Genomic DNA, 25414 nt, shown 5'->3' on the forward strand with positions numbered 1-25414 from the left:
ATGGGGAAAGAAAGCTTTAATTTGTTTAGTGGTCTGTGGGGCTTCTAAGAAGTTTAAGAATAGAAATAATGGAAAAACAGCTGCTTGCACTTTGGTTAAGGAGATCTGTTCCTGGCCAGCAACCTCTGTGAGAGCATGGAACCATATGCTCCTGCTGCAGTGGTGTACTTGCATATATTACAATATACAATAAATATATATATTGTACAGTGAATGCATTGGAGGAAAAAAAAAGACAAGGAAATAATTTCTGAGGTATATGTGAAGAACCTTTCTGCCTTTTGTCACTATTCATCGTTTGAATTTTAAAAGAATGACAATAAGCAGTTGGAAAAATGCAAATTATTCTTCCGAGAGCAGCATTTTGACTAACATGACTCTCTTTTTTTATTAAAATAATAGATATTCTCTCATGACACCATAATTAATTCAGTGATACTCAATATTTATCTGGTGAACTGTAAATAGAATAATATGCCTAAACTGTTTCTCGCGGGCAACTTCTTGTTAAAAATCAATTACTTATCACAAAATGTCAAAAATAATTCAGGCATTATCATAGAATCATAGAATTATAGAATTATAGAATCGTTTAGGTTGGGAAAGACCTTTAAGATCATTGAGTCCAACCGTCAACCCAACACCACCATGCCCAATAAACCATGTCCTGAAGTGCCATGTCTATGCGTTTTTTGAACACCTCCAGCGATGGTGACACCACCACCTCCCTGGGCAGCCTGTTCCAATGCCAAAAGTGCATCAAAGTGCATGCTTGATTACAATAAAAAACGTGCGCACTTTAAAGTAGGTATTGCTCCCCTCAACCACCTAGCCAAATGGCCATAAAAATGGCTTTTAATCAAAAAAAAACCCCAAACCCAGAAATATAAGCCCTAAAACCTGGCTTCTGGTATTTGCTCCAGCACAGTCCTTCCTATCTGACGTTTGATAAATAATCACTCTGTGCTTCCATTGAGATATTAAAAATAGGATCCTAAGTCCTTAAGTCCCTGTCGGAGGACACAGCTGTTCACCTCATGCTCTCCTTATAGTGACAGAGAGAGACAGACTTGCCTAATAACAAGGTCCCCGCACGGTGAGGTGCCCTCGCAACACCGTGTACCCCTCAGGAGCCCTTCGGGAATAGGAAACGGTGGGGTGCAGTCGTGTAGTAGCCGTACCCCTTCCCCCGTGCCCTTCTTATTAGACGGAGAGCGGGCGGCTGGCAGGGTTACCGGCACCTCCTGCCTTAAACCTCCGTTCAGGTCGGGTTTGCCGCCGAAGCGGCCTGGCCACGGGCAGAAATCCTGTCAGGAGACATTTGCTCGGCAGGCCGGTGCCGCACCCCGCGCTTCCCTCACGGCCGCCGCCTCCGACTGAGGCGCTCAACCGCCGCCGCGTGCCAGGGGGGCGGTGCCGGACCCCCGAGGGGGCGGTGCCGGGCCCTGAGTGGGGCGGGGCTCAGGTGACTGACGTTCTCTAAACCCGGCTCGGGACGGGGGGGGGGGGGGGGGGGGAAGGGAGGTGTTGCGTTCCCGGCGTGCGGGGATGACGGAGGCGGAAGTGGTTCGGGGAGGATGTAGCGGCGCTGACAGCGGCTGCGGCGCCGCCGCCGCGATCTCCCCGCCCCTGCAGCCCGCCATGGAGGTAACGGGGCCGCCGGCGCGGCTGGGGGAGAGGGAACGCGGAGCCGGCGGCGGGGGGGGTGGGGGGGTGTCCGTTATCGGGGGGAGCGGGGCGCGTGACCTTGGGCTGGGGGAAGGGCGCGCCAGCCTCCCCCCCCCCCCCTCCCCGCCGGTCGCGCGCTGGCAGCGGCCGTTGGCGGGCGGCTGTCAGCGCGCGGGGCGGGAGGCGGGAAGCGCCCGTCGCCTCAGGCCCCGCCGCCGGGGCTGCTGCCCTGGGGCCGGCGTGGCGGGCGGGTTGGCCCGAGAACCGCTGCTTTCCCCCGCCTCGCCTCATCCCCGCCTGTCCCCCCCCAACCCCCTGCGGCGGTGCGAGCTTCAGTGCCGGCTGCTAGAAGGTGGGGATGCCGTCCTGTTTGGGGGGGGGGGGGGGGGAATGTCAGCCGGTGCTGACTCAAGAAACGCTGAGATGACATGCAGTGAATGTGTTGGGTGGTTACTCTTTAAAAATACCCACGAGTGAACAAGCATTCCTTTTCCGCTGAGGTGAGCTGATGCGTTAACAGCACGCCAACTACGAAACGCCTGCCAACGCGAGCAAAGTCACTGAAGTATACGCATCCAGTGTGGCTTTCATAACCGCCGCAGCAAATCCACAGGCAACGTCAAAGAGTTTAAAATTCATACGTGACATTAACTCTCCTGGTAGTTTCTGAGCGGCGCGTGTTCTAACTATGCTTCTGTTTGCTGGAGCAATCGCAACTCAGAAAGTGTTTTGGCGTGACTGGGTGTGATTAGAGTTGGTGATGTCTAAAAGTTGCACGCTGCTCAGAAAGTTGCTGTTGATAACGGTCATTACTGCCACAGTTCACGTCAAAGTTTAATATACTGCGTTTATGCATCAGTTAGGCTTTCTCAGAGTATATTTGGCTATTGCAAAAGTAAGGCATAGATAGCAATTAAAACACACAGAACATGCTAAACTGTAGCTTGGAAACACCTTAATATAGGTAAAGTAGGCTTTAAATTAAAAAAAAAATTACCTATCTATCTGTGTATCTCAGTAAAGTATGGAAGCATACCCTAATTTCAGAACGGTGCAATAGAAACTTGAGAATCCTTGCAGGATTCAGTGTTGTGCTTAGAAGTGTACTTACTATCTGCTGGCTCAGCTGCACCTAATCAATGAAAAGTTTAGTAGTAACTCATCTTCCTCGTTCTTCTGATTCAAATGGGTGAAGCCCTCTACACGAGCTGCTTTCAGTTTTTGTTACCAGAACAGCAAAACTGGATGCATTGTCTTACACGATACATAGTTCTGCTTCTCTGCATGTTAGGTTAAAGGAGAGTAAAAGTAATGTGTAGATCCATCTGACCTTACTGTAGTATGGAGACACATGTACTATCATTTTCTAAACAGTACATGCAATTTGTTGTATTTAATTATACTGTGTAAGCATACTGCTTGTAGTGACAGTGTTTCGTTAATTGCAGTGCTGAAATATTAAGAATGTAAATGTTGACAAAGTTTTGCATACCAAGAAGATCTGAAACTTTAGCTTTGTAGTTTGGGGGTTGTTTTATGCTGTATTTATGTTTATCGGGCACATTATTTTCTAGTAAGTTTGCTTTTGCCATCTCAAAAAAACCCAAACTCTAGCCCATGTGATAGAGAGAGAGATAACTGTAACTGCCTTTGTCCTTGGTCTGTGCTTGAACTCATATTTCTAATGATGGCCTTTCTTATTATCTGTATCAGCTGTTCTCCCTATGTTGTTAGTGATTCTCCATTCTAGTAGTGTTTAGATCCAGTTTGGTTTTTCTTTAGTTTCTATTATAAGGGTTTTTTTTGTCAGAATAAAGAGAGTAGCAAAATAAAAGTGAAGGTATGTGTGTATAAATATATGCGCACACACACAAACATGTAGATACATTAAAATACAAATATTTATATATACACCCCTTCACTTTTATACACATACACGTATGATGGTATGAAGTAAAAAGCAGGGTAAAGGTCAAAGCTTGGAAATGCTACCCTTAATATATTGGAAGCGCATGTTCCCTTTTCCTTTGCCCCATCTTACTTATGTGTGTTTCTTCATGTTCCCGAGCGTAGGTAAGCATATCTCATATAAACCACTGTGAAGTAAGATAAAGTCTCCCAGATTAGATCTGTGGAAGTTTACAGCAGAAGGTATTATGCATGTATGTTAGAAATAGGGAGCCCAGAATCTGCAGAGCCTTTTCAAATATGTTTGTCAGGCCAGCACTTCTAGTGCTAACCAGTGTGTTTAAAAAAAAAAAAAAAAAAAAGGCAGGGGGGGAGGGAGGGTTATATTTTGTTCAAGAGAGCCCTGGCTTTGCGGAGTCTTTTCAAATATATTTGTTAGGCCAACTTTTTTAGTGACAATCAGTGTGTTTAAGAAAGAAAGAAAGTTGAGGGGTATATGTGGTTCACAAGTTCCCAAAGTTTGATTTAATTGCTACTCCTCTACAAGTTTTTTTCGTTCATGCCTTTTTTAATGAGTCTTTTAAGAACAAGATAGTGAGTCACGCCTTTGTAACCTCTTGTAAATAAAATGATTTTTCAGTAGTCTATCAACCCTAGATGTCAGTTCAGTAATGGAATCATAAGATCATACTGGTTTGGAAATCAGGAGTTTTCTATTCTGCTGTTGTACTAATCACGATAGATCTCTACTGAATTTTTTTCCATTGTCCTTCTGACTAGTCCTACTGGTGAGCTCTCACTATATTCAGTTATTCTCAGTGTTTGCAGACTTTCAGTTAGTTCCTTCACTAGTCTTATGTTAAAAAGTTCAGTTACCACAGATTGTGCATTATTTTGTTGTAGGTTCAAGATGCTGGGCAAGAGATGGTGGCGTCTTCTGTCACACCAGGATCAGGCAAATCAAAGGTAATCAGTCCTCACAAATCTATTTGGATAGCAGTAGTTGAAAGGGTTACAGCTTAGCATGTAAGCCGTGACTAATAGGAAGACATAAAGATATTTTTAAACAGTTTCCTGTCTTCTAGACTGCTTGACAAACTGATTTATTAACACTAGGCTAAGGTGGTTCGGAAAACACGCGGAAAAATAGATCTCGTATTGATATGTTCACTTCCTGTTATAATATTTGATAAAAGATTAGTAGCATCCAGTTTTGGCAGTAGTCTGTTCATAATGTACACAGACTTCTTCGCATATGTTGCAAGTAAATTTAAACAGTGTCAATGTTAGGTCAACATGCTATATTCAAAGCACTGTTCAAATTGTATTACTGAATCGTAACCCTTCCCAACTGAGTTTTCCTGTCTAACTGATGCTGCCCAGTTGTGTGCTCTAGAATGATTTCAGAAAAGTACAGAATTAGGAGTAGTTTCTGTTATTGCACTTGAAATAACAGATTTGGATAAGAGAACGGCAGTAACTTGGACTGTTATTCTTCTTGCAAATGTGTGGTAACACAGTTTCTTGCCCTAAAATTTAACTTCTTGGAAGTCAGATGCCAAAATGCTGTTTTCTGTTTACCTCTGGGTCAGAGGAAGCTGGTTTCTCTAATATGCACTTTTTTACAGCTGGACACATTGCCCAAAGAAGATCTCATCAAGTTTGCAAAAAAGCAAGTGATGCTTATACAGAAAGTGAAGTCAAGATGTACAGGTACCTTACTGGAAGGAGAACAATTTTTGCCTTAATGCTTGGTACTATCTGACCTTTCCTAATATCACTGCATATTTTTGCTAGGTAGATTTCAATTCTAGGCAAATATCCTAGATTTTTTTCCTGCAATTTCATTATTTTTTGTGGGAGGATAAGGACTGAAGTCCTTAGAGCAAGGAAGGGAAGAAAAAAAAAAGCATTGCTTTTGTCAGGTATTAAATTAATTTTGATCTGGCAGTATGGTGTGATGGAACACTGTAGCTTGTGCAAGAGTTGAAGTGGGATTTGTCATTGTCTGTTCCCCATATTGGTTGCAGGGATGCCTATTGGTTTTCAGGAAGCAGATGGGAGGCGGAATGTCTCTGATAGATTTTTGCATAATTAGTACCGTTGTAGAGTACAATGGCTTCTTTAAAATAGTTAGCTACTTTGTATTTGATCATTTGCTTCTTTAACAAGAAATTGTAAAATATACCAAACAAAATTTTGTGTTAACCCCCTAAAAGCGTAAATCTGTGCTGTCCCTCTCCTCTCTGCTGTCGCTTTTCCTCCAGTGGCCCACTACTTGGACTGGTGTCGCTTTCCCTTGTTTGGAGTTACAGTTAATGCTGACTGCTGGTAGCTCCCCAGCAAAACAATAAGGATGGGGATGGTCTTTACTAGGCTTTTCCTCAGTGGGGTTATTCATAAGATCTTGTTCTTCTACCTGCTGCCTATTTTTAGAGAACCAGCAGGAACTGAATGTCTTTCCTCTGGCTTAAATTGATCATGAAATAGAAGGTAAGGCGACCATCAAAAGAATTTCTATCTGTTGTCCCTCTACCCAAACAAGGAAGCTTTGCTTCCTCAGGAAACCGTGCTAAATGTCGGGACCGGAGAAGTAGTACTGAATGTTCTCTTTCCATTAGCCCTTTCTATCACTCAGTAACAAACAAAAATTGATGAAGTAAAAGACACCTCTGATTTGGCCAGAACTGTTGTTAGGCACTGGATTTACTAGTAATTTGCTACTGTGATGGAGCACCAATTCATGCTGTGAAATTTCTATACTTTTTTAAGAACTAGAGAAAGAGAATGAAGAACTCAGATCTAAAGCAGCTACTGGAGGAGCTGATGATATTATTCAGGTAGGAACATGTAATGGGTTTCTAATGTATTACATAATTTTAGCTGAAATAAATCTCCAGAAATAATATGGTAAATAGCTTTAAAACTGTTATTCAAATTGAATGTAATAAATTTTCAGGAATTAAAGACACTTCCTAAAATATCTTTTTTTCTTCCTCCCCCCACATCCCCACTCCAATTCTCAGAAGACACTATCAGTTCTGTGATGAGGAGTACAGAATAGTACCATTTCCTCAGGAAGGCTTTTTCCTTGTGTAGCTGGTGAGACAGGCTTTTGTTTATTTTAGAATGACCACTGCAGAAAGACTTCAGCCATGTAGAAAGTTTCTGAGACAGTCATTTGATGAGATCAGAAACACATAATTAAAGTTGCATGTCTCAAGAAATACTTTTAGGAAAGTAACTGGAATTTTTTTTAAGTGGCAAGAACATCTGTCTTTCTCAAAGTAAGGGCATATGAAAGTGAAAATTGTAGTGAGGAGGAATTTATCAACTGGAAAATTGTTTTTAATCAATTAGATGGAGATTTCTTTCTACAGAAGGGGAGCTCCCCCCCTCCCCCCAACCTGGTGATAAAAATTAGCTGATCAGAAATACAATTTTGAACAGGACCTATTACTCAGGATCATTGTTTTAGTCTATGTATTCCATATCTGTCATATTTGGGCTGAAAGTAACTTTTCAAATCAGTCTGATCTGTTTAATTGACAAAAAAAGTCATGACCAATATGTGAGTTCCTACAGTGTGCAAAAATCGTTCAGGCTTCCATTGTTAAGAAACCCTTCTTTCAGTGATCTTTCTCCCTTAAAATTAGGCTCTCACAGAAAGACTGGATGTTGTACTTCTGGAAAAAGCTGAAAGTCAGCAGCAGTGCGTGGCTCTGAAAAAAGAAAATATTCAAAGAAAGCAAGAAGCAGAGGTACTGAAATGAGCAATAGAACATTACTAAAATATTTCAGAATTATGTTTATTTTCTAGTTTTGCTTGTTGTGTATTTCACTTTCATTTTAATATTTTTCTTCACTTACCTGGGTTCTGTTTTACCTTAAAAAAAATATTCTAAAGGCTTCGTATGTTAAAGCATATTTTCTCTGTACCCCCTAATTTATAGTTTTTATACGACTGACAATAAATATAAAGTTCTTACATGCACCGGCTAGATCCACAGCTGTTCAAAAAGAATTCAGTCTGTGCATTAGTAGCCTACATATGTGATGGCTTCAATCAGCTCTGTCTTTCCATGGGAAATATGAGGTTTACATTCAGATAGTCATAGGAGGGAGCCTGTCAGCCCAGGCATCTATATTATGTCAGTAATCTCAATTAATAATAAAGTGAAGAGTGAATTGCTTGCAGTTGATGAACACTGTTATTTTCCAGATACTTGAATTTGATGCACTAAAAGTAATTTGGTCTTTAATACATTATCAGAATAGTTGCTAAAGCCAAATTGTATCATAACCATTTTGTGAAATGATGCTGGTAAACATGATTTGAGACTTTGTTTTTCTTTCTCATTCTGCAAACAACTTTGTACTTCGTAGTGTCTTCTGAATTGAGTTGTCCTAATATAGTTAGATATTTAAAAACTAAGCAATTTTTAAAACTAAGGACTCCGATATCTTCTAAGTCATTATTGTAAACAGTTTATTTGGAAATTCTGTGTGCTAAATTACCAGTATTTAATAACTTGCATGTTTGTTTAGGCTGCGGTGGCCAAGACGGAAGAATTGCAGAAGCAACTGGAGCAATCAAGTATTGACTCTCTGAAAGAAATAAAAGCTCTGAAGAGTGAATTAGCAAATGCACAATGCAAACACAATGAGGACTTAACAAAGCTGAAAATGGAATTACAGGAACAAGTGAAGAAACAAATGGGGCTGGTGGAACAGATTGAACGTCATAGCGATAGTCAAAAAGAAGTTAAAAGATTACAAGATGATGTCCAAAGAATGAAATCAACTTATGAGGAGCAAATTTTGTGTCTGAGCAAGCAGTTGGAAACAGTGAATGAAGACAAAAACAGAGAAGTGACAAATCTGCAAGAAACTATTGAAAGCAACTCTCAGTGTTACCACAATGAAATAAAAAATCTGAATGAAGAGCTTAAAAAATTAAAAACTGCCCATCAGGAAGAGGTGTCAGAGTTGATGCATCAGATAGAAATATCATCTAAAGAAAATGAAGAAAAGCAAAATCAGATAAATCAGTTACAGCACAGTGTGGCAGAGGAGAGCTTAATGAAACGGAAAAATGCAAAGGATGAAATGTGTGCTCGTACTGACCAGCGTGAATATGACTTGGGGCAACTGAGAGAAGTCTTAAATAAAAATGTAGAAAACAAGATGGATGTTGTAGATATACAAGAAGAACCTTGTGTAGAAGTGAAAATGGAAGAAAAGATTAGGCACCTGGAGCATAGTTTAGAAGAGCTTCAGTCCCAACATAGTATATTAAAAGATGAGTTAACTTACATGAGTAATGTTAAACTAAAACTGGAGGAGGAAATCCATCGCATAAAGGATGAGTATTTCCATGAGCGGGAAGACTTGGACTTCAAGATAAATGAATTGCAGCTTACTAAAGAAGATTACTGTTGTGTAATCGAAAAACTAAAACTGGAGCTTCAAGCAGCAAGACAGCACTGTGAAACCACCGTAAAAGAGCATAAGTTAGAGACTCAAACTCTGAAAGAGCAACATAAGAGAGAAATTTCTGAACTAAATGAAACTTTATTATCTGGTTCTGAAAAAGAAAAGATGGGATTAGTTTTTGAAATGCAGGAACTTAGAGAACAACTTGAAAAACTAACTCAGGAGAAGGAAGAAGCAGTGTCCAATTACAACAGCCTGAGAGAAACGATGGAAACCCTACAGACTGAGCTAGGAGAATCTGCTGGAAAGATCAGCCAGGAGTTTGAATCAATGAGACAGCAGCAAGCTTCTGATGTCAGTGAACTGCAACAGAAACTCCGAGCTGCTTTCAATGAAAAGGATGTTCTTCTTGAAACTGTGAATCGCCTCCAGCAAGAAACAGAAAAATTGTCATCTAATCAGCTAGAGATAGAAGAACTTAAATGTAAAATTGTTAGTCTTCAGGAGGAGAATAACACAATAACAAGCTCCATCAACCAAAAAGAGACTGCTGTGAAAGAACTGGAAGAGAAGATCATTGCTCTTACTGACCAAAACAAGGGTATTTTAAATGAAGTAAAATGCTTGGGTGAAGAGAGAGAAACCCTTCAGGAGAGGTACAAGCAAGAACAAGGAAAAGTTCAGGAACTTCAGCAAGAAGTAGATGTTGCTAACCACTACAATAGCGACCTGAAGAAAAAGGTGGAGCAATTAATGGAGAAACTGAATGAAGCTTTAACTAGGAAGAGTGAAAATGCTCAAATGCTAGAGCAACTGGAAAACCAGATTGAATCTCTAGTGCGTGAAAGAGAGAACCTTTCATCTGAAGCATATACTCTTCGTGAGGAAAATAGGAAAATCATTCAGGAAAAAGACAAATTAAGTGAAGAGCTGGAAAAGATTACATCCGAAAAAGATGGTTGGCTAGTGTTGAAAGAGCAGTCTGCGAACTTAGAAAAAAAATTACAAATGATGACTGCAGAAAAAGACCATATATCAACATTACTTGAAAGTGAACAAGCACACAGATCCCTTGTAAGAATTCAGCTGTACCACTTACTTGAGCAAGTTGGGTCCAGCGTTTCAGATTCTAATGAGGAATATGATTCTCTTAACTTGTTACAAATTGCAGATGAATGCCTGGCAAAAATGAAAGAAGAGCAGTGCCTTGCTCTACAGAATGAGGAGAAAGTTCTTCATTTGCAGCGGGAAGTTGAGAGACTAGAGGAAGAAAATGCAGCTCAATATACAGAACATAGATCCCTGATTCAGGATTTTGAAAAAGAAAAGGATCTCTTGAGAGAAGAATTGGAAGGAGTGTTGTCTGAAAAAGAAGCGCTTCAACATGATATCCAGGAGCTGAAGAATGCTAGTGAAAAAACAAGGATTGAAAATCAAGATCTTTTAGCTAATATTGAAGAGATCACTCAAAAACTTGCTTTTTATGAAAGTCAAATACAGGAACAGCAAAAAGGATCAGAAAAACAAGACGACTTAAATTTTATTCTGGAACAAAAGGAAACTGAACTTAGAAATGTGAAAGACGAACTGAGTTCTCTAAAGGTTATATTTTGTTATTGAAGTATACAGACTAAACCTCTAAAGTCTTCAGAATTAAGGTTCAAAAAATACTTTCAATTCTTTTTTTTTTCCTTGGCCCCAGAGTGAGTTTCCCTTCTAGAAAGCACATGTTCCTGAGTTTCCTAGCACCTCAGAATCCCCTCCCTCCCCCCAGGGAAAAAAAAACCAAACACAAAACCAACCAAACAAAACCAGTCATAGTGCTATTTTGAGAAAAGTTGCTTGTACTTGAACCTCTCTTCCTATTGATATCCCTCAAAGTGATCATTTAACTAGATGGACTAACTGACCTCATAATCTTTCACCTCTAACTTTCTATGATCTCCATCTCAAACAAAACTCCTGCTTGATCTGCATTAGCTACTCCTGACTTCAGGTCCTGGGAATTGATGGTTATGTAAAACTGACAGCTGCAGAATTAATGGTCTCCCATTTTTTTTGTCCTCGGACAGGATGGAAAGCAGCTGTTAAAAGGTTGGAATGTTTTCCTTTCAACATAAGTATGCTTTTCAGTTACCAAACTGATATGAGATTGCACATAAAGACTTTCTTGGTAGTAAGAATGTAGACACAGTCCAGCTGTAGCTGAAACTTCTGGTGGCTTGTTAGGGGAAAAACAGATATCACAAAGAAACTTTTGTAATACTTATATCTTTGTTTATAATACAGAATTTAATGGAGACATTGACTGAGAAAACTGATCAACAGTCTTCAGTAGCAGAGCTTCAAGAAAAAATTGGTATCTTTCTCACTGTTCTCTTTTATGTAAACAGTTTGGGGGTTTTGGATTGTTAGTTTTTCTTTCTACACATAATTGTCCTGTATTTCCTACAGGCCAAGGAAGGTGGGGAAGTAGATATCAGTGCAACTTCCTACAATATTCTTTCCATTAGGGATTTAAAAATATTGTTAGCAATCTTAAGTCGGTTATCATTTGATATTTCTTAAGGTGTTTTCTTCCTGTGAACATTTGGCTGTAAACAGTGTAGTGGATTTCATCTTTATTTTTTTAAATACGGGAAATAATCCTGTTAATAAGAAGGCTGCCAAGGGGAGAGGAAAGTAACACTTGGCCAAAACTACTGTTGCCTCATTGCAGTTATCCCAACGCATTAGAAAGTGAATGGTTCTGAGTTGTTACAACTGTATGTAGAAGTAGACAGGAATATGGCTTTTAACATTAACTGTAATGGAAGCCTCTAAAAAAGAGAAAGAGTGTCCCTAAGTTGTGTGTGCAGCTAGGTGCTCTAGCTTCAAATTAAATTTAAATGCTTAACTGAATTAAACATTTGAACATCTCCCCATGCTTTATATTTTATTTTGCTTCAAACTCATGCTGGTATTTGTGTTCTAACTGAATTTCATTTAATTTCATTTCTTGGGGGAGAGGGGAGGTGTATTTTTTCACTTTCTTATTTATTTATTTTAGGAAGACTGGAAAAAGAATCTGCAGAAAAAGGAGAGAAGCTAAATAAAATTAAGGTGGTTGCTGTGAAAGCAAAGAAAGAATTAGATGCCAGCAGAAAAGAGGTATCCTGACTGCTTCTTAATATGAAGAACATTCTGTATGTGGGGTTCTGTTTTAATGACACACTCTTCTTTGTAATAAGATGCAGACTCTGAGGGAAGAATTGGAGTTGGTTCGATCAGAAAAAGATCAGTTGTCTGCTTCAATGAAAGATGTCATTCAAGGAGCTGAAAGCTATAAGGTAAGAATAGTACTATATTTACAAAAGACAGTTAACTGTCAGAAAATACTTGCTTTTGAAGCCTAGCCTGGATGTATATTGCTATTTACTTGCACAAGTATGTTTGGTAAAAGAAATTATGTCAGTGCAGTTGAGTAACCAAATCAAGAAATGTAAGGTTCTAGTAACAGAACTGTGTGGCTGCTGTCAGAAGAAAATAATGCACTTCCTTTCTACTGGATGGTATTTTTAAACCTTTTAAATCTAGCATCATATGTATCAAACAATGTGTTGCTTAGGCAGAACATAAATCCTTGTGAATTCTTCAAAGTACATTAAATTAGGGATCAGTTAGAAAGTCCTTAAGTGATGAAGACATAAACTAACAATTCCCTGGGACCGAGTCCTTTTGGAGCACGTCTCTGGGCACATGAAGCAGAAGCAGGTGGCTGGGGATTCACCAGAGTAAATTATGTCCGATTAATCTGATTGCCTGCCATGATAAAATGGTTGGAGTTGTGGATGAGAGGAGAACAGTGGATGTCACTTATCTTGACTTTAGGAAGGTTTTTGATGCTCTCTCGCAGTACTCTTGTATCTGTGCTAGGACATTACGATCTAAATGGGTAAACAACTGAATGGGTGCTTAAAAAATAAAAAAAAAATAGTTGCATGGTTTGGCTCAGAGAGTAGCAATTAATAGCTTGTACTAGATGCCAGTAACAAATGGGGTACCAAAGGGGTCTATGCTGGGACCTGTCCTGTTTAACAGTGACCTGGAAAGGTGATGGAGTACACATTCATCAAGTTCTCAGATTATCCCTAATTGGGAACAGTCAATACACTTGAGGGCTGGACTTCCATTCAGAGAGGCCTAGACAGGCATGAGGAATGAGCTGACAGAAACCTTTTGAAGTTCAGCAAAGACAGATGCAAAGTTCTTCATATGGGAGAGAGGAACTCCTTGATACAAGCTGGGGACCATGTGGCTGCTGAAAAGAATTTCAGGATTTTGGTAGGCAGTGCACTGAGAATGAGAAAACTGTGTTCTGGTACCAAAGGTGGCCGCAGCATCCTGGGCTGCAAGAACAGGAGTACAGCTAGTAGGTCAAGGGAAGTCATTATCTCTCTTTGGTCAGCACTCCCTTGAAGGTGAAGGGTCTAGAGCACAAGACTTACGAGGAGCAGCTGAGGGAACTGGGGTGGTTTTGCCTGGAGAAAAGGAGGCTGAGAGGAGACCGTATCGCTCTGTACAACTACCTGAAAGGAGGCTGTAGTGAGGTGGATGTCGCTCTCTTTTCCCAAGTAACAAGTGGTAGGACGAGAGGAGATAGCTTCAAGTTTCACCAGGGGAGGTTTAGGTTGGATATTAGGAAAAATTTCTTCACCAAAAGGGTTGTCAGGCATTGGAACAGGCTGTCCAGGGAAGTGGTCGAGTCCACCATCCCTGGAGGTATTTGAAAGACGTGTAGATGTGGTGCTTAGGACATGGTTTAGTGGTGGACTTGGCAGTGTTAGATTTACAGTTGGACTCAATGATCTTAAGGGTCTTTTCCAACCTAAATGATTCTGTGACATCATTGAGAGTATTGCAACCAGTCTTGTCCCTTCCCCTCCCCCCAAATACAAGAAAGACATTGATAACCTGAAGTGACTGCAGTTGAAGGTGACCAGGATGGTCAAGGGACTTGAATAAGTGATGTACAAGGCTGAGAAATTGCTCAGCCTGGAGAAGACTTCAAAGGGACCTAATAGCAGCCTTCCAGTACCTACAAAGACATTATCAGGGAAATACCGTCAGTTTATTAGTAGCAGTGCAAGATAAGAGATAGTAGTCCTAAACTGAAAGGAGAGATTCCAACTGGATACGTGGATAAACTTTTTTACCTATGAGGATGGTCGAGCTTTGGAACAGGTTGCCCAGAGGTGTAGTGCCATCTCCGTCCTTGGAAAGACCTGACTGGAGAAAGCTCTGAGTAACCTGGTCTGATCAGATCTATAACCTGAATTATTCTAGAATTTCATGAACTCAAAAGGGTTTCATTCTGATATTTCTGATGTTGCAGTAAGACAACTCATATGCTGAAATATTAGGAAGATAAGTAAGTGTGTGAGGTATAGAATGTGCTTATGCAATGTATATGGTAAAAAATTATGGTTTTGTGTTTGTATGTGTTAAGAATCTTTTGATGGAATATGATAAGCAAGGAGAACAGCTGGATTCTGAAAAAGGCAGAGCAAATAATCTTGAACGTCAGATAGATGACCTCACAAGACAGCTACAGGTGTCATCCCAGCAGGTTAGTTCTGTATGTGTGTCTGATCTCTTGATAATTACAGTAAAAATTATTTTACCTATTGAGCGTAAGTTTTATTCATGTGATTGTTTACTATATATAGTTTCATAACCTAAGTGCATTTTGGATAGTGACTTGAAATTCAGGTGTGGGGTTTTTTTTCAACATCTGATATCTTATCTGGGCCATGACAAAGGTAAATATATCTAGAATATCTGGCTTTTTCAATAAAAAGGGTTTAATTTGCACCAGGTCAATTCACAGAAAAGAGTAGGTGATCACCTCTGGCTTGATTTGGAGGTACAACTCTGCTGCATGTACTAGATACAAAAACGAAGTAGCAAAGTTGCACTATTTCTCTGATTTCACACCTATGCTTCTCATGAAGTACAGTAACCTTCAAGTGTTACATTTTTTTCTTCTGTTTCTTAGACAGAATGTGGCTTTGTTATTTGATCAACGGTGTTTAAACGTACTGAATTAATTATGGTTTTTTGCATCTTTCACAAGGATGAGACTCTAGGATGCATTGTAGAGTACTACAGTGGCATTCAGAAGAGTTTAAAATGGCATTAAGCAGCTGTGAGACACATTTTTGCAAAGCTAACTGCAATGGGTTTGGGATTTAGGATTAAAGTCCCAGGCCCTTTTACATAATTACACTGAAGATCCACCTAGGCCACCGTTTCCTTATAAACAGAAGCTACCAGTGAATAGTGTAGGAAGAAATGACAAATAGTAGCATATATTCTGCTGATTATGCAGACATTGAATTTTTCAAGTTTGTTATGAAGTATTTTGTAAATAAAAATGCTGTTTAGGTAATTGGCAGCTTCTTTCACTTATACTTTGCTCTTAATCTGCATAATAGAGACTGAGATAAAACACTGAAGATGTCAAAACTAAATCTTTTAAAATCATTGCAAAAATAGCCCAGATACAGGAGGAGTTCTTACTATGTACTGATACAGTCTCATTGAAGGTTTGGTGGTGCTGCAGTTAAATCTTTTCTAGGAATTAATAGTACGATCATTTATTTGTAAATACAGCAGCTGTATTTGACGTGGGGCAATATGTACTCGAACATTGCATATCATTGTGGGAGGAAGGTGATTCTTGCAGAAAGCATAAATGTTGGGGTATTTTTTTCAGATTTCTTGTAATTCTAGCCATCTTACAGAAAGCAGGACAAATGAACTCTGAACAAAATAATCAAATCGTGCTAGTGACTTTAATTTAGCCTATTTCTTAATCTGGTTTAAAACAATTAAGATGGACAAGACTCATCTGTAGGAGTGCTGTTTGTAAGGGAGTTGGATAGAAATCAGTGTTTGGGTTTTTTAAATATAGACAATATCTTATCTGTCAAAGTCATATGCAAATTCATCTTATATTTTTATCTTTCCACTATGATCATTTCAGCATGACCAGTTACACTCTGCTAATGAAGACCTCCTGGCTCGTGTTGAAACACTGCAACATAATGCTAAGCTGCTGGAAGCTCAGATACTGGAGATACAAAGAGCCAAGGCAAAGGTTGACAAAGAACTAGAAGCTGAAAAGCTTCTGAAAGAACAGAAAACAAAGGTAGTACTCTAGAGATGGTGAATGGGCTGAAGCATTACTTTCACTGGATGTGACTTGTGTCAGACCTTTGTAAACTGTGTGTTTATAGAACAAGTTCCATTCTTTCTCTTCTTGTTACTTGACTCTATCTTTTTTGAAGGCTTGGTCTGTTCATTGAAAGAACTTTGCAAGACTGCCACTTAGAGTAGATTGGGGATTGTTACAGAATGTGAAAAAAACACTTCATTATCTTCTGGGTTTTAATTTGGTTCCCAGTGATTTCCTGAAAAAAAAAAAAAAAAATCTTTGTACAACCTAAGTGTGTGTGTGTAAGTGTAAATAGATGCTGACATTATTTTGAAATTGGACTGCATAATTGACAAGTATATAAATTTCAGGAACATAGTGGTGCTCTCCAAGAAATGGAGGAGCTTCAGATGCAACTTCAGAAGGAAAAGAAACATCTGCAGAAAACTATGCAAGAGCTAGAGCTGGCCAGAAAGGTAGAGTTGCTGTTCATGTTAGTGCTTAATGGACTACCAAAGATTTTGGCTCATCTTTCTCTGTTGAATGCCTGCCTTTCTGTTGTGAGGCGTCTTAAGCCCAAGGTTGGCAAAAGAGAAAACATGAGGGCTTTTACCCCTGGTTTTGTGTTTGGAGAGCTGATGTATGCTTTTGGGTTTGTTTGGGTTTTTTTTTTTATTTTTTGTTTGTTTGGTTGGTTTAGCTTGGGTTGTGTGGCCTGTCATGAGTAGAAATAGGAATAGAATTGAGACGTCTGGAGTACTCATGTGGTGCACTACCCAGAAGCTGTCCTTGTAAGGACTGAAGGTGATGGAAACTAATATCTGCAAAATACCTACTGGTAAAACCTAAAACTAGCAACAGGTTTTTCAAAGTTTCTGGTTCTTGTTTTAAAACAGATTATTTACTGAGGATGTGGAAACCTGATGGATGGGTGTTGCTTGTGGATATGGATAGTTGTAAAGTTTTTTGTTAGATAGGCAATATAGTTTTTTAACTGTATTAAAAAAAAAAAAAAAGTTCTTAGCAGCCAAGGCAGATTGTAAGCTATAACTTCATTGTGTGTACCTTGCAGGATGCTCAAAAGAGTACACTGATGGATATGGAAATAGCTGATTATGAAAGGCTAGTAAAAGAACTTAATCAGAAGATTAGTGATAAAGACAGCAGAATAGAGGATCTCGAGCAAGAGACTGGGATTCAGAAACAGAAGCAAGAGACACTACAGGAAGAAATAAGTGAGTAAACTATAAACAGCAAGAGTCACTATGGTGTGGTTAGTAATGGTAAAAAAATACAATTCAGAAACAACTTCTCAAGTTGATGAGTGAGAGTAAGGTTTGCAGGAAATACTAAACAGTTACATAGTCAAAATTACTTTTCCATAAAGGAAACTTTACTAGGTTATCAGTCACTTGATCTAGTATTCAGCAAATTAGAGCCAAATTGCTTGCCTGATAAACTGTGTTTCTTACCTCGTTAAGTTAATAATAAGTTCTGAAAGTCAGTGACTGACAGGGGTTTTCTTTCTGACATACCACACTCATAAAACTTTACCAGTTAGCATGTGGTTAAAAACTTCGTTTCTTTCTATCCTTAAGTGTAAGTCTTAAAACAGTTTCATTTATTCGAAGATCTTTGTGATACTTGGGAACAGGATACTAAACTTACTGTAAGCTACTTGTTTGCAGCTCTTAAGAAATCTGTCAGAATTTGCTTAAATATTTTCCAATATTTTTAAGGAAATATAGGAGGGGAAGTTTCCTTTGCCTATAACTGCTGTTTTCTGCATTAGAGTCACTTCAGTCAACTATGCAACAGGATGAGGAAAGAAATGCCAAGATAAAACAACTCCTGGTGAAAACCAAAAAAGAACTGGCTGATTCAAAACAAGCTGTAAGTCCAGATGGTAATGACTGTGTATTCCATTTTTAAACTAACTTTTAAAAAATGGGCTGGTAACTGAATTGTTAAGTTGCTGAGGTTTGGGGTGCTTTAATAACCAGATAATTTTATCATGCAGGAGAATGACCATCTAATGTTGCAGGCATCATTAAAAGGGGAACTGGAAGCCAGTCAACAACAAGTGGAAGCCTATAAGGCAAGAAACTTCACTTCTTTGTTAGCATAAGGTTTCTTATATAAGTAATAAGGGTGTGATTTGTACTGGGCAGATGGACTATAGGCTGAAGAATGAAAAGGTGTTATTTTTATCACTTGGGTACTTGTTTTTTTTTTTTCTTGAATGAGTTTTGTCTCTTTGCTGCTTTCCCCAAATAGTTCCCTTGTGGTGTTGTTTAAACAGCTTTACCCTTTCTTTCTCTTTCCCTTTCCACCAAAAGAGAGGACTCCATAATTTGAAGCTTGTAACTGGGATATGTTTTAGAATAATTTCTTTAAAAATGGAAGTTGCTCAGTTTAAAAACAAAAGAATGCAACATCATCAGAAACCTCAAGTGTTGTCCATCTGTATAAATTTTGTTGGTTGGACAGAATAGGAATTGAAGGTAATGAAAGGTAGCAGGGAGGGGAAGGGAGAGGCGTTGGCTTTCTTAAATACTGCCACCCCACCACTGTAATTTTCTCTTCAATTCTCTCTTCAAAAAAATAATTTTTTTTTAATTAAGTACGTTGTAGCCCATGTCTATTTTTTTCTTCTATTTTTGTTGGATTTTAATTTTATATTCACCAGTTCTGTGCAGGAATTACTATAGTAGAATCTTACGTGCTCTGTGGCATGCCCTCTTGGAGAAGGAAGAAAAAATTCTGTCACAGTGAAGTTTTCAACTGACTTTTTCAGATTCAAGTGGCTGTACTAACATCAGAAAAGCATAAAGTTCAGGAACACCTGCGAACTTCTTCAGAGCAACACCAGCGTACATTGAGTGCTTACCAGCAAAAAATTGCAACCTTGCAAGAAGAGTGCAGAGCAGCCCAGGTACTCTAGTGGAAGAAGTAATGTTAGAGACTTTAGAAGGGAGATTTACTGCACTCACTGTCTGCTTCTCTAAAAATATTTTGAGGATCTTTCACTCTTGTCTTTTTGTCTGTCAAGTATTGGGAGTTATCTCAGTGCTTAATGTATTTGAGCGGTATAGAGGAGAGGCCAGACTCTGTCCCGGTTGTCATGTATCACTTGTGGTGGAACATCTGAACTGCACTCTTATATTTCCAGTAGGAAAAACCTTGCGGTGGTAGCAGGGTGTTGGAGTTCATTCAAGATGATCAGCAAGTATATGGGGGGGGGGGGGGGGAAGAAGTCTTTAAAGAAAAGGGGGGAACAACAAACAGAAAAGGAGTATAACTTGCTCCATATAAAAACAGTTAACACAGATACCACTTTAAAAAAAAAAAACCTGTGAAAAATATATTTGCAAGCACCTTTTTAATATGCTGCTGTAAGACCAGCTTCTTAATTGGTAGCTGAGCTACAGGTGAAACTGATGCTACTGCTGAGGTTTTTATTATTTCTGGGTTTTTGTCCACATGACACTGTTAGATGTTCCTGGAATCTAGTGTGTGCATTGGAGACGGACAGATTCAGAGTATACTAGGACTATTATGTTCAGACTATCTTTATGGAGATTACTGCATCACACTATGGCCCCTCTTGTGTGATAGGTGTGCATCCTGCAGATAAGTAACAGTTGAACACAGCCTCTCAAAAAAACTTCTGCATTTTAAAAAGGTGAACTGAAATGGACAAACTTTGTGGTTGCTGCTACAGGAGGCTTGCCAGCGTTGTACTGGTAGAAACAGATCATGGTTTTACGAATGCATTCTTCATAACTGGGGACTTGCAGTACCTATCCATGGTAGCTTGCTCCTTGATGTTGTGAAACCAGTCAGGGTGTAGATCTTCATGATGGCATGGCTTGAAGCTGTTGGAAGATTAGCCTTCCTCTTTAGGTGTGTTCCCTACATCCTTCTCCTACATCCAGAAAACAGATATTATTACAAGGTTATTAAAGAAGGAAAATTCTGTCTAAAGGAAAGGTGGACACTGTTGTGGTTTAACCCCAGCTGGCAGCTAAGCACCACGCAGCTGCTTGCTCACTTCCCCCCCCCACCCAGTGGGATGGGGGAGAGGATCAGGGAAAAGAAAGCAAAACTTGTGGGTTGAGATAAAGACAGTTTAATAGGACAGAAAGGAAAATAATATGACAATAATAATAATAAAAGAACTAGAATATACAAAACAAGTGATGCACAATGCAATTGCTCACCACTTGCCAACCGATGCCCAGTTAGTTCCCGAGCAGCGATCCCCCCAGGCCAACTCCCCCCAGTTTATATATTGGGCATGACGTCACATGGAATGGAATACTCCTTTGGCCAGTTTGGGTCCGCTGTCCTGGCTGTGTCCCCTCCCAAATTCTTGTGCCCCTCCAGCCTTCTTGCTGGCTGGGCAGGAGAAGCTGAACAATCCTTGACTTGGTCTAAACACTACTTAGCAACAACTGAAAACATCAGTGTGTTATCAACATTCTTCTCATACTAAATCCAAAACGTAAAGCTATACCAGGTAGTAGAAGGAAAATTATCTCTATCCCAGCTGAAACCAGGACAGACATGAAAGCAGATAGTAGGTTAGAAGGCAAAATTCATGCTGGCATTTAAGGCTGTCTGCCTGAGGACTTAGGACTATTCTAGCTCACATAGTTTGACTGGAAGAAAAGAGAATGATTAATTTAAAGAAATTCCCACAAATCTTACAGACTCCAGAAAAGCTGGAGCAGTGGCTAATTGGGGTCAGCAGCATGGAATTTCACTCACCAGTTCAACACAAGAGAAGCTTTCCAAAATCCTCCTCTTGGACATGAGAGCATTTTAGTCATCTTAGAGATGACTAATGAATCCATGACCTTCTGAGATCCAAGAATGAGAATCTGCATCTGTGTTTTATTAGAAAAATATACAACATGAGTACTTGAAGGATGGGAATAATTTGTGCTGTATAGTGTACACTCAAGGATGAAGCTATGTTGTGAGGTAATTTTCTGTATGTCCGCAGAAAGTCATGTATCAGCTGAATTTAGAACAGAAGACAGACCAAGCACGCTTACATTCAACTAGAATATTATGTCTTGTGCTGTGTATTACCATTACAAGACTGACTTAACTCCTCAAAATTATGCATAACTTTAAGGCATATTAGATTTTTGTCACCTGGGTAGTATAGAAGGAAAACAGAATTATCCCTTTTTTTTTTCCTTCACCTTTGCCTTCATTTAAAGCTGCTTGATAGAACCCCTTGCTTGTGAATATCTGCTGAAAGTAATTTCTTTAATTTGCAAGTATTCTTTCTTTAATACTGTATGGTAAAATCAGTGTCTCTTAAGTTTCACATTTTATGATATTTAATTAAAGTCTAAAGAAACATGATCTGTTATGGTAGTCACAATTTTAATTATCCATTTAAAAGCAGAAAATGCAACAAGTGGTTCTTAATGTTTTTTTTCAATATAAGATGCGTTTCATTTTAGAGAAATAAGGGAGCAATAGTCAACAGCATAACTTATTAAGCGTTTTGTTTTCTATGTGATAGGCTGAACAAGCATCTGTTACATCTGAATTCGAGAGCTACAAAGTCCGCGTTCATAATGTTCTAAAACAGCAAAAGAATAAATCTGCTTCTCAGACAGAATCTGAGGGAGCCAAACAAGAAAGGTAAAACTAAAATTTTTATATGCATACAGAAAAATATTGATACTCAAGTTATCGTGCTTGTCTTTCTAATTCCTGACCAACAAGTGAGTTCCACTATTTAACTCTTTGCTTGAGTTAGGAAAGTATCAGAAGGGAGGCAGTTTGCTTCCCCAGTTCCTTTGGTAAAGGCAAAGCACCATTTCCAACTAAGAAGAAAAGAGCAGGTGGGTACTGTTCAGCTGAGCTCACTTTTAACTTTTCCAGGAAGGAATGGTTTAGTGTAAGTAAAGCTCTGGCTGCCTATTCAGTCATCAATTCCAGCAGATTTAGGAAATACTGTTGTCTTATTAGCTGTTACATGAGGAAAGACTTAAAAAAAAAAAAAAAAAAATAATAATTACGCTGCCAAAAGTTCCCTGAAAATCATTTAAGTATAGTCGTAAATTCAGATTTGCTTCAGAAAATGCCTGAACCCACTGTAAAAGTAGATCAGTTTCTGTAAGTTATTTTTATAAGTTATTGATACCTGTCCTTGGTGACAGACTGGGCATTTATGCACGAGGTGTCAAAAGTCATTTCTGACAACAGATCTTAAACCAGTACTTGCAATTGCTGCTAAAAGTCCACCAGAGGGAGACTTGTGCTTTGTTAGAGGACTTCGGTTTTACGGTTGGTTTGGGTGTTTTTCATGTATCTACCTCTTCTTTACTTTGAAGCAAGCAAACTACAAGAGTTGCATTTCTTTCTCTTGTGTTTGAATAATTTTGAGAAGTTCTGGTATTGTTAAGTTTTTGTGAAAGAGAGTCACCATGGAAACCAAGTGGACAAGTAATCAAGCAATAAACAGAAGAGAAACAGTTTTCAAAGAAATTATTTACAAGTATCAACTCCAAGGGTTAATGAGATATACAGTTCATGAGATAATGAAGATGTCTGCATATATAAATACAGAAAGCATAAAAGGAGAATGTGTGTGACTTAAGGCTTTTTCCTCCTGGTGTATCTGATTTTGATTTATTTCTGACCAACACAGTTCATCTGGTTTTATGGATTGATGTTGCTTTCTAGTCCTTTGCTCAAAATCACCTCCAACCATTTGTCTCCTGTATTCAGTCTCATTGAACTGATGTGCGTTTACTAAACAAACAAAAAACCCTCCACCACCTTTAAGAAGAAATTGTTTCTCCCATCTGCTTCGCACATATTATTCTCCTTCTATCTTGTTCCTCCAAACCAACTTGAAGTAGAAAGTGGTAGCAGGCACACTTTCTACCCACTAGTTATGTTCCCAACAGTTCAGACGAGATGCAATAAATCTGTTTGTACCTTTATTGAAACATGATCAGAGCTTTCCTAATTGTTTCTGCTGCAGTCACATTCTAAGATTATTTTGGTCATAGTGCTGTATTGTTTTAATTACTAAATAAGCAATTTGGATCAGCTATCCAAAATGTTGCAGATATAATATAGGTTCTGAAATAACATAATTCTTTTTAAATGTGTGTTGTTTATTTCTTTTTTTTTTTTTCCCCTTGTAGAGAACAGTTGGAAATGGTGATAGATCAACTTAAAGTTAAGCTGCAAGATGCTCAGCATAATTCACAGATGAATGCGTCTGAACTCCAGGCATTGCAGTCTGAACACGACACCCTGCTGGAAAGACACAATAAGATGCTGCAAGAGACTGTTGCAAAAGAGGCAGAACTCCGTGAAAAGTATGGTCTGCTGTTGAATAGATATAGATATTTTGTGTGAACTTTAAGGGCTGGGCATGTAGTGGCCTATAACTGTACTCAAAGAAAGGGCATAATTGTTGAGAAAGTAAAAGGAATTTTCAGAAGGATTGTTTGCTATTTTTCATGAGCCTTCAGAAGTTTCAGCATGAAAATGAAGGAGTAGCTGGTCAGGGAATTTGAGATTTCTGCAAGCTTTCTACCTGATAACTATCAGATTTAAAAATTAACTTTTTTTTTTAAGCACATTGACTATTTTTAAGTCCAATGCTCAGCACTACGTTTGTGTTGGACTGCTTAGCTAAATTTTATGGGTGTTTCCTGTTAAAGAAATAAGGTAGTTAAATGCAGAGCAAATGATTTCACTGACCAAGTATCCAGTCCTGTGTCCACCAAGTGCCTGCCTTACAGAAGGTAGTGGGTTTTAAATCTATGCTTGCCACAATCTTAATTTACTGTTTCTTTCAGAATGAAAAGAGTCTATTTAATCTGTATCACTTTTTGAAAAATCACATGAGTACCTAATACTTGACCTCTTCAAAAAGGGTCTTTCCTTGTCTTTTTTCTCTAGGGTTCAAAGAAGTTCACATGAAATACTCATTCGAAACTACAACTGACTATTAGGAACCGTTAACTTCTTGTCACTGTCTTTGTACTGTTTTATCTGTTCCTGATAGCCACGTGATGATTCATTGTAATCAACTAAATTATGTCCTTCTGCATTTTTCTGGAAAGAACCCATATCACAGTAGGTTCCCTTTGTACCCAGAGAGACTAGCTCTTTGCTACCCTGGCTATATTTAAGTTTATATGCTTATAAGGGCAAGTCCTATGCTTAGTCTTTCCGTACATGCACTTGTTTAATTGCTTGTGACAACTTTGTCGTGCTTCTGGAGTACCTCCAAACCAAGTACAATTGATATGTTACTGACATTTTTCTTGCTAACAACTACACTCTTCTACTGTCTTTTGCACTGTAAAGTTGAAGCTTAAAAAAATTAAATTTAGCTTCTTAGAAACCTGTTTTCAGAAGTCCTGTGTAAGTGTTTGGTAAAGAAATGTTAAAGGAAGTGGAGTATAAGGTAGGTGACATGCCCTGTATGACACTATAAACAGTCATGTTGCAGTTTTAGAATTTAAGAATGTTTGGACCGCAGTGTCTCTATTTTAATTTTTTCCCAAAGATGTGTGAATTTTGTGTTCTGAAATAGAAATCAAGAGTTTATATAGCACAGTGCATTCATATGATAGGTAATAAGTGTAACTTTTTCAGTCTTAGATTTTCCCTATCAAAAGAGGAATTTAAATGGAAAAAAAGTTGCAGTCATTCTAAGATAACTATACATATGAAAATTGAAAACTACTTTAAACTCTAAAAATTTTGAAATATAAAAATGACAGTCTTTTGCTGTTCATTTCTTATGGTTTGTGTATACGCTGTTTTCAGGCTCTGCACAATACAATCTGATAACATGGTCATGAAAACAGAGCATGCCCAGACTTTGAGTCAGCTGACAGCCCAGAATGAAGCTCTCCGGAACAATTTCAGAGATCAAGTCAGGAACCTGCAAGAAGAGCACAGGAAGACAGTAGAGACACTTCAGCAGCAACTGTCCAGAGTAGAAGCTCAGCTCTTCCAACTCAAGAGTGAAACAAGCACTAGAGGTAACTTTCAGTCACGATACCAGGTTTTCTTGGGTTAGATACAAATTTGTGTACCTGAGTCTGAATCTAAAACATGCTTATAGTGTGTGGTTCTGTAATACACCAGAAACCTTATCTGGAGAATCTGCAGCATGCGCTATCAATCCACTGATACCAAGTA

General features: G+C 38.9%; 1 protein-coding gene across 2 annotated transcripts in view; it reads left to right on the plus strand.

Annotated features, from left to right (window-relative positions):
- Positions 1–1521: 1521 nt before the first annotated feature.
- GCC2 (GRIP and coiled-coil domain containing 2) overlaps positions 1522–25414 on the plus strand; it is a 29067-nt gene continuing 5174 nt past the window's right edge. Inside the window, exons 1-19 of one of the 2 annotated variants that reach the window (XM_052773717.1) lie at positions 1522–1647; positions 4480–4542; positions 5205–5289; positions 6349–6416; positions 7233–7337; positions 8125–10614; positions 11302–11371; positions 12062–12162; positions 12243–12341; positions 14501–14620; positions 16040–16204; positions 16582–16686; positions 17283–17445; positions 18003–18103; positions 18231–18308; positions 19008–19145; positions 21756–21877; positions 23395–23571; positions 25037–25254. In XM_052773717.1, the coding sequence (XP_052629677.1) occupies positions 1549–1647; positions 4480–4542; positions 5205–5289; positions 6349–6416; positions 7233–7337; positions 8125–10614; positions 11302–11371; positions 12062–12162; positions 12243–12341; positions 14501–14620; positions 16040–16204; positions 16582–16686; positions 17283–17445; positions 18003–18103; positions 18231–18308; positions 19008–19145; positions 21756–21877; positions 23395–23571; positions 25037–25254 (4567 nt within the window). In that variant the 5' untranslated portion in view covers positions 1522–1548. Of the gene's footprint in view, positions 1648–4479; positions 4543–5204; positions 5290–6348; positions 6417–7232; positions 7338–8124; positions 10615–11301; positions 11372–12061; positions 12163–12242; positions 12342–14500; positions 14621–16039; positions 16205–16581; positions 16687–17282; positions 17446–18002; positions 18104–18230; positions 18309–19007; positions 19146–20925; positions 21169–21755; positions 21878–23394; positions 23572–25036; positions 25255–25414 lie in introns of those variants that run through there. The other variant, XM_052773718.1, reaches the window with a different exon arrangement.

The sequence above is a fragment of the Harpia harpyja genome, chromosome 22, assembly GCF_026419915.1.
Source record: "Harpia harpyja isolate bHarHar1 chromosome 22, bHarHar1 primary haplotype, whole genome shotgun sequence".
In the NCBI taxonomy this organism is placed as follows: Eukaryota; Metazoa; Chordata; class Aves; order Accipitriformes; family Accipitridae; genus Harpia; species Harpia harpyja.